This window comes from Hyaena hyaena, unplaced genomic scaffold, assembly GCF_003009895.1.
Source record: "Hyaena hyaena isolate Hyena2069 unplaced genomic scaffold, ASM300989v1 scaffold_851, whole genome shotgun sequence".
Taxonomy (NCBI): Eukaryota; Metazoa; Chordata; class Mammalia; order Carnivora; family Hyaenidae; genus Hyaena; species Hyaena hyaena.
Window position 1 is genome coordinate 669631 of NW_024081483.1, and position 18962 is coordinate 688592.

The window sequence follows — 18962 nt, forward strand, 5'->3', positions numbered from 1 at the left end:
TATATATATATATATATATATATATATATATATATATATATATAGGCAGGGCGCCTTGGTTGGTTGAGTATCCGAGACTCTTGATTTCTGCTCAGGTCATGATCCCCTGTGTTGGGCTCTGTGCTGAGCATGGATCCCTTGTTCCTTTGGCCCCTCTCCCCTGCTGGCCTGTCCAAATGCTGGCTCTTTCTAAAAAAAAAAAAAAAAAAAAAAAGAAATGCAGACAGAAAACAAGGTTAAAAACAAAACAAGCACTACACTGTATTAAAAATACCTCCATAATTTTTGCTGCTTGAGAAATACTCTCCCTGTTTGAGGGTTCACATGCCTTGGGTGGCTGGACTTGTACTTGCATCCCATTCTGAAGTAAGGAGAAGGGAGAAAGAATTAAAGCCTCTGAGTTTATGGTGTAGGAGATCTGGGGAATCTGGCTTCACAGGAACTCACTTCCCACACACTTACCACTTCCCAAAGGACTCCACCCTCCCTGACCACTTACATTTATATAGTGAGTAATCCTTCCCTCTGCCACTGAAATGAAATCATTTATAATGGCTACAGCACTTGTTTTTCTGAACCTCAAAAATAGCTTTAAAAAGTTTTTTTAGCACATTTATTTTTGAGAGACAGAGACAGAGCACGAGCAGGGGAGGGGCAGAGAGAAAGAGGGAGACACAGAATCTGAAGCAAGCTCCAGGCTCAGAGCTGTCAGCACAGAGCCCAATGTAGCGCTCGAACCACAAACCATGAGATCATGACCTTAGCCGAAGTCGGACGCTTAACTGATTGAGCCACCCAGGCCCCCCAAAAATAGCTTTTAAAGACAAAACTACGGAGGCGGTAAAAAGATCAGTGGTTTCCCAGAGTTGTGGTAGGGAGGGAGAGATAAATAGGCAGATACAGAAGATTTTTAGGATAGTGAAACTATTCTATATGATACTATGGTAGATACATGTTATTACACATTTTTCAAAACCCATGGAATGTGTAACACCAAGACTGAGCCTTAATGTAAACTATGGACTTTGGGTGATAATGGCATGTAGTTAATGTACATTCATTGTACACTCTGGTATAGGAGGTTGATGGATTGGAAAGACTATGTAAGGGCAAGGGGTATGTGTAAACTCTGTATTTTTTTTAATGAGTTTTTTTTTTTAATGTTTATTTATTTTGAGAGAGAATACCTCTGCACATGGGGAGTAGTTGGGGAGGGGCAGAGAGAGACAGGGAGGGAGAATTCCATGCAGGCAGGCTCTGTGCTGGCGGCACAGAGCCGACCTGGAGCTCAGTCCCCTGAACTGTGAGATCATAGACTTGAGTCAAAATCAAGAGTCAGAGGTTTAGCCAACTGAGTCACCCAAGGGCCCTGTAAACTTTGTACTTTCTGCTCAGTTTTGCTGTGAACCTAAAACTGCTCTAAAAAGTAAAGCCTGTTTTTGAAGATAGAAATGACCTACCAAGCTACATACACAAAAGGGCTATATGTTTTTTATCTTTTAGAAGTCTGTGCTAAAATATCTCTGAAGGAAATGAGACATCCAAACTTGCCTCATACTAGAGAGGTGGGGTGTATGGGAAAATAGATGAAATAAGATTAGCCATGAAATGATCATTGAAGCTGAGTAAAAAGTGCATATGGGACTTCATTTTATACTTTTGACAGTATTTAACTTTTTAAAAATTTTTTTTAAATTTTTTAAAAATATTTTTATTTATTTCTAGGAGAGAGAGAGACAGCGGGAGCAGGGGAGGGTCAGAGAGAGAGGGAGACACAGACTCTGAAATGGGCTCCAGGCTCTGAGCCGGCAGTCAGCACAGAGCCCGACGCGGGGCTGGAACCCACGAACCGCGAGATCATGACCTAAGTGAAAGTCGGATGCTTAACCGACTAAGCCACCCAGGTGCCCCTATTTAACTTTTTCCATAATAAAAAAGTGTTTTTAAATTAGCCTTAAAAAAAATGCTAAGTCATCATCTTAATATTTAGCTGCCAAGATTTTTCTTTTTGGAAATTTCTTAGTAGTTCTAGTGTTACTCTCCTTATTTAACACTTTCAAAGCACCTATACACTCCTTTGAGAAAGACCCTTTATTTTTTTAGAACAGCCTTATGAAGGTATAATTGGCATATAGTAAACTACCCATATTCAAAGTATACAATTTGATAAGCTTTGACATGTGAGTATATCCTTGAAACCACCACCACAGTCAATGAACTAATCACCCTCAAAAGTTTCTCATGCTCCTTTGCAGTCTCTGCCTCTTGCCGCTCCCCAGCTACCCCTCATCCCCAGGCAAATTTTTGCCCATTTTTGTCACTATATATCCTAGTTTTCATTTCGTAGAATTTTGTACAAATGAGATCATATAGTGCATACTTTTTGTCTGGCTTCTTTCTTTTTATTTTAAAAATGTTTATTTTTGAGAAAGAACAAGTGGGGGAGGGACAAAGAGAGAGGGAGACAGAGGATCCCAAGTGGGCTCTTCACTGACAGCAGAGAGCCCAAAGCAGGGCTCAGACTTCTGAAACTGTGAGATCAAGACTTAAGCTGAAATTGGATGCTTAACCAACTGAGCCACCCAGGTGCTTTTCTTTTCTTTTTTATTAAAAAAATATTTTTAAAATATTTATTTTTGAGAGAAAGGGGTGGGGTGCAGAGAGAGGAGACACAGAATCTGAAGCAGTCTTTAAGCTCTGAGCTGTCAGCACAAAGCCCAACATGGGGCTTGGACTCAGTGAACCACAAGATCATGACCTAAGCCAAAATCAGATGCTTAACTGACTGAGCCACCCAGGCACCCCTGCTTTTATTTTCTTAACAGTGTTTTTTGAGAAGTGGAAATAGGTCAGTTTAGATACTGATGAAGTCTTTTGTATTGCTTTTTTCCTTTGTGGATCTGTTTTTGGGTGTCATATCTGAAAGTCTTTACCTAACTCAGGTTCTCAAAAGTTTGTTCATACATTTTCTTCTGGAAACTTGACAGTTTTAGGTTTTATATTTAAGTCTGTATAGTATAATTTTTTGTACATCATATGAGACATGGAAAAAGTTTATTTTTCTCCATTTGGATTCCAATTGTTTCAGTACCACTTGTTGAAAAATTCTCCACCGAATTGCTTTTGCACCTTTAGCGAAAATCAGTTGTCTATATATGTTTCTTTCCATTTCTGGGCTTTCTGGTTTGTTCTGTTGGTCTGTTTGTCGGTCTTTGGGCCACTACATTTTCTTGATTACTGTAACTGTATAAGAAGTCTTGAAATCAAATCACATTAGTTCTCTAACTTTGAAAGTTGTTTCAAATAGTATAGGTCCTTTGTATTTCCATGTAAATTTTGCAAGTAGTATTTCTATAAAAAAGCCTGCTAAAATTTTGATTGAGATTACATTGAATCTATAGATCAATTGGGAGTGAGGTATAGGTAGGATTGACACCCTAACAATAATGAGTCTTGGGGAGCCTGGGGAGCTGAGTCGGCTAAGCATCTGACTTCAGCTCAGGTCATGATCTTGCAGTTCATGAGTTCAAGCCCGGCGCAGAGCCTGTCAGCACAGAGCCTACTTGGGATTCTGTCTCTATCTCTGCCCCTCATCCACTCACTCTCTCTCAAAATAAATAAAATTTAAAAACAAACAATAATGAGCCTTCCAATCCATGAACACAGTGTATCCACACATTTATTTAAATCTTTTAAAAAAATTTTTTTAATGTTTATTTTTGAGAGAGAGAGTGGGAGAGGGGCAGAGAGAAGGAGACACAGAATCTGAAACAGGCTCCAGGCTTGAACTCAATGAGCCATGAGATCACAACCTCAGCAGAAGTTGAACGCTTAACCAACTGAGCCACCCAGGCAGCCTCCTCCCTAAAATTTTTTTACATTGTGGTAAATAATGTATAACAAAATTTAAAATATACTGTCTTAACCATTTTTAAGTGTACTGTTCACTAGTGTTAACTGTACTCACATCGTGGTGCAACCAATCTCTATAAATTTTTCAACTTACAAAACTGAAACTGTATATACAGTGAAGAACAACTTATTTCTCCCTTCCCCTATCCCCTGGCAGTCACAATTATGCTTTCTGTTTTTTTGAGCGAATACTTGATACTTCAGTAAGTAGCATATGCATTTGTCTTTTTGTGACTTACTTGTTTCACTTAGTATAATAACCTCAAAGTTTCATCCATATTTCAACATGTGACAAGGTTTCCTTCCTTTTTAAGGCTGAATAATATTCCATTATACATATGTACCATATTTTCTTTACCTGTTGATGGACATTTGAGTAGCTGTCTCTTGGCTATTATGAATAATGCTGCAGTGACCATTGGTGTACAATTATCTCTTTAAGATATTGCTATCAATTATTTTGGATATATACCCAGAACTAAGGTTGCTGGATCATATGATAATTCTATTTTTAATCTTTTGTCTATAAATGGCATGCCATTTTACATTCCTACATGTAGTGTACAAGGGTTTCAATTTCTCTGCATCCTCACTAATATTTGTTACTCTGTTGATAGTAGCCATCCTAATGAGTGTAAGATGGTATCTCATTGTAGTTTTGATATGTATTTCTCTATGATAAGTGATCTCGAACTGATTTTTTTTTAAGTTTATAAATTTGTATTTGAGAGAGACAGAGGGCAGAAGCGGGGGAAGGACAGAGAGAAGGAGAGACAGAATCCCAGGCAGGCTTCCCGCCATCAGCCCAGAGCCCAATGTGGGGTTTGAACTCATGAACTGTGAGATCTTGACCAGAGGCAACATCAAGAGTTGGACACTCAACTGACTACACCACCCAGCCACCCCAAAAGCTATTTTTTAAATGTTTTCATTTGTTTTTGAGAGAGAGAGGGAGCACACGTGAGTGAGCATGTGAGTGGGAGAGGGGCAGAGAGAGGGAGACACAGAATCCAAAGCAGGCTTCAGGCTCTGAGCTGTCAGCACAGACTGTGAATTCATGACCTGAGCCAAAGTTGGACACTTAACCAACTGAGCCACCCAGGCACCCCTCGAACATCTTTTAATATGCTTGTTGGCCTTTTGTATATGTTCTTTGGAGAAATGTCTGTTCAAGTCCTTTGCCCATTTAAAAATCAGATGATTTGTTTTTTGTTGTCGTTGAGTTGTAGGAGTTCTTTATATATTCTGGATATTTACCCCTTATCAGATACATGATTCACAAATACTTTCTCCCATTCTGTGGTTCTTTTCTATTCTGTTGATTTTTTTTTTTTGATGCAAAGTTATACTCACTGGTTATAGTTTATTACAGAGAAAGGATACAAATTAAAATTAGTGACAGAAAAATGCATGTAGGGCAGAGTCCAGGAGACACCAGGCACGAGCTTCCAGTTGTTTTCTCCCATGGAGTTGTAGGAGCAGTGCTTAATTCTTCCAGGAATGGCATGTGACAACATGCAGAGTATTGCCAACCAGGAAGCTTACTTGAGCTTTGGTGTCCAGGAGTTTTATTGGCTGTTGTGTAGCAACAACTGACCATAGTTCTCCAGCTCCTCCAAGGTCAAGCAGATACCTTATGGCCCAAGACTTGCACTATAGATCATATTGTTAACAATGTGACCCAAAGCTTCATGTAAATAAAAACACTTTTAACAGGCAGAATATTCCAAGGGCTTAGAGGTTATCTCCCAGGAAGTAGACCAAATCTTTCTTTGGTATGTGCAGGGGTTGGACACCCTTGACCTGCCAAGTTCATCCTTTACTGTACAGTAAGCCTTTCACATCTTTTCATCTGCCAGGTCTCAGCTCAAATACCACTTCCTCAGAAAGATATTATCTGACCACATTATATAAAAGTAGTCCCATCCCACGTGTTTTTTTTATCACATCACCCCCACTATCCCATTCTGATTATCTTATTTATTACCTTTCTCTCCCTGCTTGGAATCAGTTCATGAGAGCAGAGACCTTATCTGTCTTTTTGACTGCTATATCCCTGGCATTCACTTTTTAAAAAATTAATTGGTAAGTGTAGTAATTATACCTAGAAACTAAAAGTATCAAATGTGATTCTAAGGTACCATAAGCCAATGGCAAAGGATATGAATACTTAGTTCATAGAAAAAAAAATGCTCATCTTTTCTAATAATAAAAGAAATAGAAGTCAAAATTATACTGCAAGCCCATATTTAACCTATCAAATTGGTAAAAATCCAGGCATTTCATTGTTTACAGTGTTGACAAGGGCTTGTTAGAATAGGAACTCTCCTACACTGCTGAATCTTTAAATTGGTACAACCCGTAGGGTGGGGGACTTGGCAGTATATATCAGGATTTCAAATGTGTATGTACTTTGACCCAGCAGTTTTACTTCAGGAAACTTACCCTACAAATATGCTCTGCCCATGTGAAATAACTTGTAGGGGACATTCGTTGCAGCAGTGTTTGTAAATGGCAAAAAGTTGGAAAGCAAATTAAATGTGCATCTTTAGGAGTTGGCCTAATAAATTAGGATACATTTGTACACTGGTTATATAACTGGTCAAAATTTTTTTTTCAAGGAATGAGGGTGTATGTATTTTATGTACTGGTGTGTAAACAAATCTCTAAGATCCATAGCTAAGCAAAGAAATCAAAATGCAGGAGAGTGTATTTATTGTGCTACCATTTCTGTGAAAAGGCAGAATGAGAATATATATTTATATTTGCTTGTATATATAAAGAAACTTTGAAAGGATTTGCAGAGAACAGTGATTGGTAACCTGGAGGATGAGACAACTAAATAGAGAGTTATTGGGAGATTTTCTTACTTCTTAATACTCTGTGACTTTAGAATCATGTGAAAGTTTTACTTGTTTAAATGTTATCAAAAAAAAAATTTAAACTTATAGTCAGTTTTAAAAATAGTATCTGAAGGACTATAAAGAGGAAGGGTGCATTAAACAGCGCTTTAGCATCCCATATCAGCTTGAAGGGCAGGGCAGGGTGGGGTTGGCTAATAATGTTCATTATAAACCGGAACATCCAGTTGAGTACTGTGAAAGAACATATTATGCTTGCCTCTTTCATGCTAGACTTACCCAGTTACACTGTTCATGTAGCCTAATAGGACAGCTGTGGTGCCCTAGAAAGAACAAAAAGCAAAGAGACTTGAATTTGATTCCTGCCTCTGCTGTTGGACTTGAGATTTTGGACAAATTGTTTTAGCGTGGATTTACCAAAACCTTTTTCAACATAGGAAAAGAATAAATGAGATAATGTGAGCATGCTTTGTAAATGATCAAATACTATATAAAGAGAGCTATTATTATTCATATTTTAGGGTTTTTTTTTAATGTTTTATTTATTTTTGAGAGAGAGCAAGAGTGCAGGCAGGGGAGGGGCAGAGAAAGAGGGGGACAGAGGATCGGAAACAGGGAGGGCTCTGTGCTGACAGCAACAAGCCCAATGCGGGGCTCCAGCTCACGAACCTTGAGATCATAACCTGAGCCAAAGTTGTATGCTCAACATACTAAGCCATCCAGTGCCCCTATTTGTATTTTAGTTTATATTGCACATTAATCGACCCATTAAGTTGGGTATAATTGTACTGCTGAACAGTAGTCACAAACATAACATTAGCATATGGCTTCGTCACCTCTTTTAAAGAAAATAGAAATATGAATTTCCTTGAGTCTTTGCTCCTCAGCTACCTGTCACACTGTGTTCTTGTCCTCCAGAGCCTTCATTTCCTTCCTACTGGACTTTGGCCACTCCAGTGACATGTGTTCAGCAAAAATTATCTTTCTTGTTGAATGGTGTGTATGTCTACTTTTTGTGCTTTGGGATAGTTTTCTTTCCATTCCTCATAGGGTTTGAGAGTCTTCATAAATACTTTGTCTGTGGGGTCAAAGAGTTAACTTCCTGACCTCCAGGCTCAAGTAGGAGGCACCAATTCCTTTGTAAGGCCAACTCCTCTCTCCTTTTGTTCCCCTCCATTTATCCCCTACCCCATTCCAGAAGTTACCATCTCCCTGTCTTATATCATCAATCTCTTCTAGTCCTATTTTTTTTAAATATGTTTTTATTTCTGAGAGAGAAAGAGAGAGACACAGCTTGAGCAGGGGAGGGTCAGAGAGAGGAGACACAGAATTGGAAGCAGACTCCAGGCTCTGAGCTAGCTGTCTGCACAGAGCCTGACACGGGGCTCAAACCCACGAACTGTGAGATCATGACCTGAGCTGAAGTCAGACGCTTAACCAATTGAGCCACCCAGGTGCCTCTTCTAGTCCTAATTCTATACTGTGACCCAGTGAGTACACTCAAATCTTTTAACATCCCTAAAATGTTTTCAAATGTGAATCCCTTCTGTTGTCACATCTTTTTAAAGTTTTTTTTGCTTCACAGAATGATTGCCTTTAATTTCTCAGTTTCCATTCATTCCCCAATCTATTTATGTTTGATTTATGATCTGACTCCCCTCTTAACTGTATTACTTTTGTAAAAATATGGGCCAACTTCCTGCTGCTAAATTCAGTGGCTTTTCAGTTCTCATATAGCCTGACTATTGATGACACCTCTGAAATGTACTTCTCCTTTGGCTTCTGTGATGTACTGGTTCTTGAGATTTCTGGGTTCTTGGGTTCCTCTACCCTATTCTTTTTTTTTTTTTCTTCTTTATACACCTGTCATTCTTTTTTTCTTTAATATTTATTTATTTTGAGAGAGTGAGAGTGAGAGTGTGCACTAACAGGTATAGGGCAGAGAGAGGTACAGAATCCCAAGCAGGCTCTGCACTGCCAGCACAGTGCCTGACGTGGGGCTTGAAAACCCACCAACCGTGCGATCATGGCCTGAATTGAAATCAGGAGTCAAACACTTAAGTGACTGAGCCACCTAGGGTCCCCCCCACCCCTATTTTTCTCTTAATCTCTTTGGCTGGTTTTTCTCCTGTCCCCTGCTGCTGAAGTTTAGGGGTATTCACGTCTCTCCTAGGTCACCATGCCCCTCTGTTTCCCTCCACAGTTGTTGCTTTACATAAGACCGGCAAGTCCATACTGTTTCTGCTTTTCATCTATACTTCCTCCCTGAGGTTTCATCCATTTCCATACCTGTAGAGACTAATGACTTCCCCCAACTCTCTCCTGCGCTTGGAGCTTTTTTTTAAAGTTTGTATATATAGAGAGAGAATGCGCACAAGTGATCAGGTAGTAGAAGAGAGGAGAGAGAATCCCAAGCAGGCTCTGCACTGTCAGTGCAGACCCTGATGCGGGGCTCGAACTCTTGAACCTGAGCCGAAATCAGGAATTGGACACTCAACTGACTAAGCCACCGAGACGCCCTTGAGCTTGGAATTCTTAACTAGCCTGGGACTTTGCTGCCTGGTTGCAGGTACCTCACATTGACCTATCTTTCTTCCAGCTTGCCTGCCTTCTTGTGTTCCCTGCTCTCTTAGTGCCATTACCATCTTCCCAGTCCTTTAGCTAGAAACCTCCAGAATCATCCTTGACTCCTTCCTGACCATCCACATGGAATTTGACACAAAGCCCAGTCAGTTCTGCTTCTGAAATACCTTTCTTACACATCTCCTATTTTTCATCACCACTCAATCAGGTTTCTCCAAAGTGAAACATAATCTAATGTGTCACTTCCTCAGCCTTAACAATTTTTATGACTTTTTAAAGTACTTTTTAAAGTCTGTTTATTTTTGAGAAAGAGGGAAAGACAGAGAGCATGAGCTGGGGAAGGGCAGAGAGAGAGAGGGAGACACAGAATCCAAAGCAGTCTCCATGCTCGGAGCTGTCAGCACAGAGCCCAACACGGGGCTCAAACTTCCAAACTGTGAGATCATGACCAGAGCCAAAGTTGGACACACAACTGACAGAGTCACCCAGGCACTCCAACAGTTTTTATGACTTTTTATTGCCTACAGGACAAAGTCTAAAGTTCTTGGGCATGGCAAATGAGGTTCTTTACAACCTGTTCCTAACCTTTTCCTGCCACCAGCCCTGACAGACTATCCCCAGCCAGCTCAGCCGTACTCTCTGGTTGTCTGTGTAGGCCTTGCTCTTCAGTCTCACACCTCTGTGCCAGTCATGTCTGCTTAAAGCCCATTCACCTGCCACTCACTCTTCTGCTCAGGAGTCGTATCTTTACCTTGCCTTTCTTGACCACACAAAATGATCAGCCCTGCAGCACTTTATTCATGTGTGTTGTAGCGGTTATCCTGTATTAAAGCTAACTCTATGACCTTTTTAAGGACAGCATCTAGATCTTTTTCATTTCAGTGTTGCCACAGCACAGTACCTGGAATATAGAATTTTGATAATTACTAATGGGATGAAGATATCCAAATGAAGTAAAAGAGAACTCAGCCCACACTAAGTCTGCAGAGCTCCCATGTTGTCTTATGAACAGCACATTGAGAGGTGGTTAAGAGCTTGGTTTCTGGGGCAGGGGGCCCTAGGTGCCTCGGTTGGGCGTCTGATTTCGGCTCAGGTCATCATCTCACAGCTAATGAGTTCAGGCCCCATGTTGGGCTCTGTGCTGATGGCTCAAAGCCTAGAGCCTGCTTCAGATTCTGTGTCTCTGTCCCTCTGCACCTCCCCACTCGTGCTTTCTCTCTCTCTCTCTCTGAAAGATGAAAAAAAAAATTAAAAAAAATTAAATTGATTTCTGTAGGTGGGCATACCTGGGTTCAAACCCTGTCTATAATGCTTCCTAACTATGGCCATTTCCCTATCTATAAAGTGGTGATGACAAGTGGCTGTGAGAATTTAACATAAAGCACTTATAACAATCTCCAGTACATTGTAATCATGTTAAGCTATTGTTAAGACTGTAATGTAATATATTAATGAATAACAGTATTAACAGTATTACTTAGTGTATTCTCACATGATCTTCCTAAGAGAAACTGTCCTTTTGTTTGTTTATTTTGAGAGAGAGAGAATGTGTGTGTATGTGTGCAACCAGTGAAAGGGCAGAGAAAGGGGGAGAGGGAGAATCTTAAGCAGCCTTCACACATGGGGCTCAATCCCACAACCGTGAGCTCAATCCCATGACTGTAAGATCATGAGCTGTGCCAAAATCAAGAGTTAGTCGCTCAACAGACTGAGCCACCCAGGGGCTTCTAAGAGAACCTGCTCTTCCTTTTAAGTTTATTTATTTATTTTGAGAGAGATACAGCATGAGTGGGGGAAGGGTAGAGCGAGAAAGAGAAGGAGAGAGAGAGAGAGAGAGAAAAAGAAAATCCCAAGCAGGTTCTAAACTACCAGCACAGAGCCTGATGTGGGGCTTGAACCCATGAGCCGTGAGGCCATGACCTGAGTACTTAAACTAAGCGGATTACATTTTTATCAGCAACAGTGACTATCAGTCTGCTTTCATCTCCTATTCTAGACTTATCTGGGAGGAGGAGTGCTGTTCTTTTTCTCCTGTATCTATTATTTTTATTATTGTTGTTAATACCCTTGGGATTCACTCTCCAAGAACTGAGTTTTAGATATGAACAGTGATAAGCAAAATAAGACAGAGAAGACAAATATGTGGAATTTAAGAAACAAAACAGATGAACATAGGGGAAGGGAAGTAAAAATAAAATACGTTAAAAACAGAGAGGGAGGCCAATCATATTAGACTCTTAAATACAGCACGGAATCCGATGCGGGGCTATAAGTCACAAACCGTGAGATCATGACCTGAGCCAAAGTCAGACACCAAGCTGACTGAGCCACCCAGGTGCCCCTAAGTAAATTTTTTGAGAGAACTGTAGATTTACATACAATTGTAAGAAATAATAGAGAGATCCTTTGAATATCACTATAAGAATTTTATTTCTTTTTTAACTTTTTTAAATATTTTATTTTTTGAGAGACAGAACATGAGCAGGGGAGGGGCAGAGAGAGAGGGAAACAAAATCCAAAGCAAGCTTCAGGCTCTGATATATCAGCACAGAGCCTGACACTGGGCTCGAACTCATAGACATGAGATCATGACTTGAGCCAAAGTAGGGTGCTCGACTGACTGAACCACCGAGGTACCCCCAGTACAAGGATTTTAAATCTTACTTATAATGAAGGAGAAGGGTGCCTGCCTGGCTCAGTCAGTGGACCATGTGACTCTCAATCTCAGAGTCATGAGTTTGAGCCCCATGTTGGGTGTGGAGCTTACTTAAAGAAAAATTCAGAAAGTGAGATAGTTCCTTGTATTACTGGTATGAAAGAAACCTCAGGTAGAAAGCACTTCATAATTTTGAGAAAGGTGAGATTACTATGCTTGTAGCAGTAGCAAATAAAGAAGGTTTCATGCAAATGTCTGCTTTTAAGCCAAACCTCAGAGGATGAGTACAATTTTTTTAGGTTGAGAATGGAAGGTGAGAATGAGGTAAACCAAGAGCCAGGTGAGAAGGAGGACCTGGGTTCCTTCACTGTTCAGTGGCAAATAAAATCTAGACTTTTAAACTGCACACCTCTTGTGAATTGACTCTTTCTTGCCTCAAGCTTTCAGACCTCAAGTAATGATGGGCCTCTTCTTAATCTCAGGTCTAATTGTTATGTTTTCTTTTTTTAGTATAGAATACTTGATTCTATGGAGTCTGACTTACTGAAAATAGTGTCTCTTGTGCTTTTAGAATGACAACAGAGATCGGCTTGAGCATGGCAGCGAAAGGAGGAGACGTGGCAACCCTGAGCCGTTATCTAATGGACGACCCCAGGGTTCACAGCAGGTGGTGGAACAAGATGAAGAAGAAGATGAGGAGCTGACATTGAAATATGGTGCCAAACACGTGATCATGCTCTTTGTCCCGGTGACTCTCTGTATGGTAGTAGTTGTGGCTACCATCAAATCAGTCAGCTTCTATACCCGGAAGGATGGACAGCTGTATGTATGAGTATTTTGTTTTATTTTTCTCAAGGCTACTATGGCTTTTCTTCATACTAGGTCATTATTAGTTTGGCAGCCTCTGCTCTGAAGGGACACAAAGGCTAGAGAGTTCATTCTGTCTGACAGCCAGAAGCAGTTGAGATAATGAGGGATGATTTAGTACTTGAGGCTTTAAGTAGAGAAAATGAGAGCTACAAAATTTTATTTTATGGATGGTATCACCGGATAGGGCTGAATTTATTTGGAATTGAGCAGGTAAAGAATTGAATATTGACCTTTTCTTACCTCAGGGCCATTGGTCCCATTGGTCTGCTGGAAGGTTCTTTCCTTTTCTTACTTTTTTAAAAAATGTTTGTTTATTTATTTGAGAGAGAGAGCACACACATATGTGTGCGTGAATGGGGGAGGGGCAGAGAGGGGGAGAGAGAATCCTAAGCAGGCTCTGTGCTCGACCCCATGAACTGCAAGATTATCATGACCTGAGCAGAAACCAAGAGTCAGATGCTCAACCAACAGAGCCACCCAGGTGCTCCTCCTTTTCTAACTTTGATGGATTAATTCCTGTCATCTTTCTCATCTTTGCTTAAATGTTTAAGTACTCAAATTGCCCTCATCCTCATAACAGAATTAGGTCCTTCCTGATGTTATTTCTCATAGCAACCTGTTCTTTTTCACCTGTCACAACATGCAAATCAATGATTTATTTACAGTTTTTAAAGCTTGGTTTCCTTCTATACTGTAAGGGTTATGAGGGCAACTAGTTCCAGGGCTATTATGTAATAAATGCTCAGCAAAAGAAGAATTAATGCAAGCTGGCATTCTCCAGACTCTTGAGGGACTGTTGTGTCGATTCTCTGGTGCTGTTGATATGAGCCCTTTGCCTTTAAGAAAAATGCTTTGATTCAGATTCACCTGGTTCTGTCTCAGAGACTCCCATTGGACTCAAACAAAGTTTTAACTTTATATTGGAATTTGAAATTAGCAAACTGTGGTACTCTGAAAGCCAAGCTTTGAATCTTTCGGAAGAAAGCCTAAGATAATGAGTAAAGGGCAGGGATTGGAGACAGTAGCTAAAAAAGACTGGATAATATTATGTGTATAAGTTAGAGTTAGTTTGGTCTCTGTGTTATAGAACAAGGGTTAGTAAGCCATAGTCCACAGTCCAGATCTGCCTGCCACCTGTTTTTGTAAACAAACTTTTACTGGAGCACAACCATGTTCATTTATATATTGTCTATGGCTGTCTTCATACTGACTTCATACTACAATGGCAGGGATCAGTGGTTAGAACAGAGACTATATGACAAAATTTAATATATGTACGTTCTAGGGGCACCTGGGTGGCTCAGTCAGTTGAGCATCCTGACTTTTGATATCGGCTCAGGTCATGATCCCAGGGTTGTGCGATCGAGGCCTGCATCAGGCTTTGCGCAGTGTGGAGCCTGCTTAAGATTCTCTCCCTCCCCTGCCCCTTCTCTCGCACTCATGCCTGCACTCACTCTGTCTCTAAAATAAATAATTAAAATAAAATTACTTTAAAAAATATGTACTCTCTAGTCCTTTACAGAAAGTTTCCTGACCCTGTTATAAGAAATGAAAAAAACTGGTTTAAATGGTATATATATTTTAGCTGTTTCCCAGAGAGTGGTATCAGGTGGTCCGTCCAGATTGGTATAGTGGCTGCACGTTTTTCAAAGACTCAGGCTTCTTTCCTTTTCCTTTAGCTTCTATCCTTTAGATTATTCACAGAGCCCTAGTATTTAAATCAGACAACAGGAAACAGGAAGGAATGGGGGAGAAGAGGACATAAGACATATCTCTCAGCAGAATTAATGCCTTTCTTAGAAGTTCGACCACATATCCGCTTAAAACTCTTTGGCCATGTTTAGCCTCGTGGCCACACCTGACTGTAAGGGAGTTAGAATTAACTTTCAGCTGGGAACCTAAGTACTTATGTGAATGAGAAACCATGGGGAAGATGGATGTATGATGTTATGTCAGAACAGTTCCAGTTGCAGTCACCCTATAGGTGAAAAAAAATAATTGTAAGCCACCTTCCTCTGACAACTATTTGTAACAGGTATATGGCAGAACCCAGTTCTTTAACAAATTGCTAACAAACTGGAGAAAGAACACTTGAGTTATTATTTCAAATATGAAGCATCCACTAGATGGAGCCAGTGTCTGGTTCACAAAAGTCCTCTCCATATTTTGGATATCTCTTTTATTTTGTTTTGTGTTTTATTATTTTCATTATTTACCAAAGTTATTTATTTTGAGAGAAAAACAGCAAGAGTCAAGGAGTGAGGGAGAAAGAGAGAGAGAGAGAGAGAGAGAGAGAGAGAATCCCAAGCAGGCTGCACACTGTCAGCACAGAGTCCAATGTAGGGCTTGATCTCATTAACCATGAGATCATGACCTGAGTTGAAACCAAGAGTCGGAAGCTTAACTGATTGAGCCACCCAGGTGCCCCTAAAGCACTTATTTTAAAGTATAGCTAATTTTCTTAGCTAAAATTCTTGGCTAAGTTGCTGAGATGGGAAAAAAAAATCATATAAAGATACCAGTTGAATCAAGGTAATAAGACGAGGAGAGGGTATGTGGTTTGACCTGGGGCTTTTGTGTTTTGTTTTATTACAGAATCTATACTCCATTCACAGAAGACACTGAGACCTTGGGGCAGAGAGCCCTGAATTCGATTCTGAATGCTGCTATCATGATCAGCGTCATTGTTGTCATGACTATTCTCCTGGTGGTTCTGTATAAATACAGGTGCTATAAGGTGAGCATGAGACATGGATCTTTGCTTTCTACGACATTCTTTTCGTGATTGAGTTTTCCTGTCCTATACCTTACTTGGTCTGGTAGAGAAAAGGGCCTTATATCGTACAACCGATTTGATTTTGAGCTTGGTTGGGTTTTTTTTGTTTGTTTTTAGTTTAGCTTTAAAAATTTAATTTTCAGGGGCGCCTGGGTGGCTTAGTCGGTTAAGCGTCCGACTTTCACTCAGGTCATGATCTCACGGTTCGTGGGTTCGAGCCCCGCGTCGGGCTCTGTGCTGACAGCCAGCTCAGAGCCTGGAGCCTGTTTCAGTCTGTGACTCCCTCTCTCTCTGACCCTCCCCTGCTCACGCTCTCTCTCTCTCTCTCTCCTAGAAATAAATTTTAAAAAAAAATTTAATTTTCAGTTTTCAGATTCTCTTGAGTACAGGCCAGTAGAGCCTTCTTCAGACACTGGTGTTAAACTCACTGGTGACTGGTGACTAGTTATATTCCCACTTCTGTATTGGGAGCCATCCATTCCCTTACTGTCTTTCCTGCAGGAGCATCAGTTCTCTCCTTGGGAAATAAGGGCAGGGGAGATTGTGCAGGAAAGACACCCTGTAGCTAAGGGATTCACTCTTGAATTTTAGCCATCTGGCACATATTTCAGATGCATGCCTCAGAAAAATCACAAATTATTACAAGTCATGAGCCTTTAGGGTCTTTCTCAAATAAAAGAAATGATATCTTTCTGAATACTGAAGTCTACTCTATTTATTTCTGTATATCCCTTAACTTGGTTAAAATAAAATACATAATCAGCATGTGTCCTTTCTTAACTTTCACTTTGGAATAAGCATTTTTCCATGTTATAAATTCTCACAAAACATGTCTAAAGGCTACATAACATTTGACTCAATAAGTGTATTGTAATTTACTTTCCCTATTCTCCCTGATGTTGGACATTTAAGTCATTTCCAGTTTTTTACTAAACAACAATGAATGTCTTTATGGAGCTTTTTCAGTTTTTCAAATTACTTCCTTAGGGTAAAATCCTAGACACAGAATTTCAGGGACAAATTACCTACATATTTTTAACTATTATGGTGTGCAAAATTTCTTTCTCAAATGATAGTATCAGTTTGTACTTAACGTTAGTAGAGAAAGAGAATGTCTTACCGTACCTACATTGACCAACACTGAATTTTTTAAATTCTGTACTGATTTTTATAGATGAAACAAAATGCCTTAGTTTGCATTTGGCTAATTTTTAGTAAGACCAAATACCTTTCCAGTGTTCATGAACTTTAAAATTATACAGAATTTAACCTTCCTTGATGAATGTTTGAGTGAGTGGAAGTGTTAACCAAAATGATGACCATCTGCACTCTGACGTTAGCAAGTGGAAAAGATTGAAGACAGAGGTGTGTATGATGATGGCAAGTGTCATCAATACTCAGAAAACCAAAGAGCAAATGATGTAAACCCATGCTGCAAAGCATTCTCCTCCCCATTTAAATATCCTCATGACAATGACTTTGTCTGCATATAAGTGTTTACGTGCTAGTTCCATGTTTCTGCTCTGCTGGGCTCACTTTGTACCCCTTATCTGGATTAAATGCTACTTGTGTTCTTCACGTTTTATGGGAATTTGTATCCTGTTTGGGGCCATAACCACACCTGTACACCTTGAGGATGGGCCAATCGGTTCATCACGGCTGTAAAAGTTTGCTTTCCTGAGCTGCTTCCTTTCTGTGATCTCCCTGGTACTTTTTGGTTCTTTTGGCCTCCCTGTTCTAGTCCTCCAGCCAGAAATGACTGTTTTACCAATGATGGGGCCAAGAAGTGGGAGGACCGACAGAGAAATGAAATAAGTGCCATGTGCCCAACTCTCTGGCAACTATAGCTCCAGTTACAGAGGAAGCTTCCCCTTACCCTGAAGTTTAGGCTCCTGCTGCCCCCACTGCCACCCCCACAGGGTTCTTTGAGAGCTGCATGTGAGAGAATGGTGAAAGGAAAACCCAGAAATTGAGATTGTTGCATTCTCTTTTTTGTTAGGAGACCTCTTTCCTGTTCCTTATCCAGAGCTGGGCTTCGAGAGCTCTCACTGTCTTGCTCCTCTCCACTCAGAGCTGCATTGAGTTCTAATGGAGAAGGGTGGTGCTAGAGGGGAAAAGTGATCAACTCACTTCTCATTCCCCAGCCCACCTGACTCTGTTCACTTCCAGAGTCCTCACCTAGCAGCTGCATGCATTCTCTCCAGGTTTTATGGCTGCATTTGGCAGGAGAGACAGGGTAGATGTGATTTTACTCCGTGGCACCTTGAACCTATCTTGATATATTTCTGGTCACTTTTGTACATCTTTTAGTTACATCTCATTTTAGACAGTATGCAGAGGTTTATTTTCAGCAACATTTCCACATTTATTTGTTCACGGGTGTTGTTTTGTTTTGCTTTTTTAACATTAAGTTCAAGTCTTAGCAGGCACAGCCTATTCTATAGGAACAAGTTGTTTACTTTGATTCCTAGTGTAAAATAAAAGGAGCTTTTCAGTCAGAAATTCAGAAACTTGCCAGGACCTGTTTGGAAGTAAACCCTGAGGATTTGTTATGTCAGTGGTTGGTTGTGCAATGTCTGTGAGAAACACAAGAAGCTAAAAGACCAAACAAACTTTTAAAAAAGGTAGAAACTGAAAAGGCAGTTAATTATTACATATCAGGTTATAGATGAAACTATATAACTTATTAAAATCATGTGATTTCTGGCCTGGCTAGTTCAGGGTTTAGAGGAGATGCCTGTAGTTCTATACTGAAGCATGGCTCTTTTCTTTCAGAGCCTTTGGCATGGAAAAGCTGAATAGGGATTTTTGCAAGATGAGAAAAAAGAGTGTTTTACCACCTCAATGTCTAGAAAAAGGGGAAGTGCTATTTAGTCACCATCAGAAGAGGCTTTGGATTCAGTTAATAATTCAGAAAATCATAACATTAGTGACCAAAAACCATTATTACAGAGAGAGGGCTAATATCTTTAGAATATGAAGAACACTTACAAATTATTAAGAAAATTCTTAACATCCTAGGGGCATATGGCTGGCATGGTTGGTAGAACATGTGGCCCTTGATTTCAGGCTTGTAAGTTTGAGCCCCACATTGGGTATAGAGTTTACTTTAAAAAAAAGAAATCTTAAAAAAAATTATGAACATCCTAATAAATTTTTAAAAACCTAAGCCAGAGGAATTACAAAGGAAATGTAGATGGCCTGGAGAGAAACAGAGAGATGTATATATATGTTTCCACAATAGTAAAAACAAGAAATATTAAAATAACAAATTGATATATTTCACCTATTGACTTGGTACAGT

The 18962-nt window shown here is 40.0% G+C and overlaps 1 protein-coding gene across 2 annotated transcripts in view; it reads left to right on the top strand.

The window, feature by feature from the left end:
- The window catches only part of PSEN1 (presenilin 1), a 72857-nt gene that overhangs the window by 21541 nt on the left and 32354 nt on the right, over positions 1-18962 (top strand). For both annotated transcript variants that reach the window (XM_039219944.1, XM_039219945.1), the window contains exons 4-5: positions 12584-12834; positions 15478-15619. In XM_039219944.1, coding sequence (XP_039075875.1) covers positions 12584-12834; positions 15478-15619 — 393 coding nt within the window. The remainder of the gene's footprint in view (positions 1-12583; positions 12835-15477; positions 15620-18962) is intronic.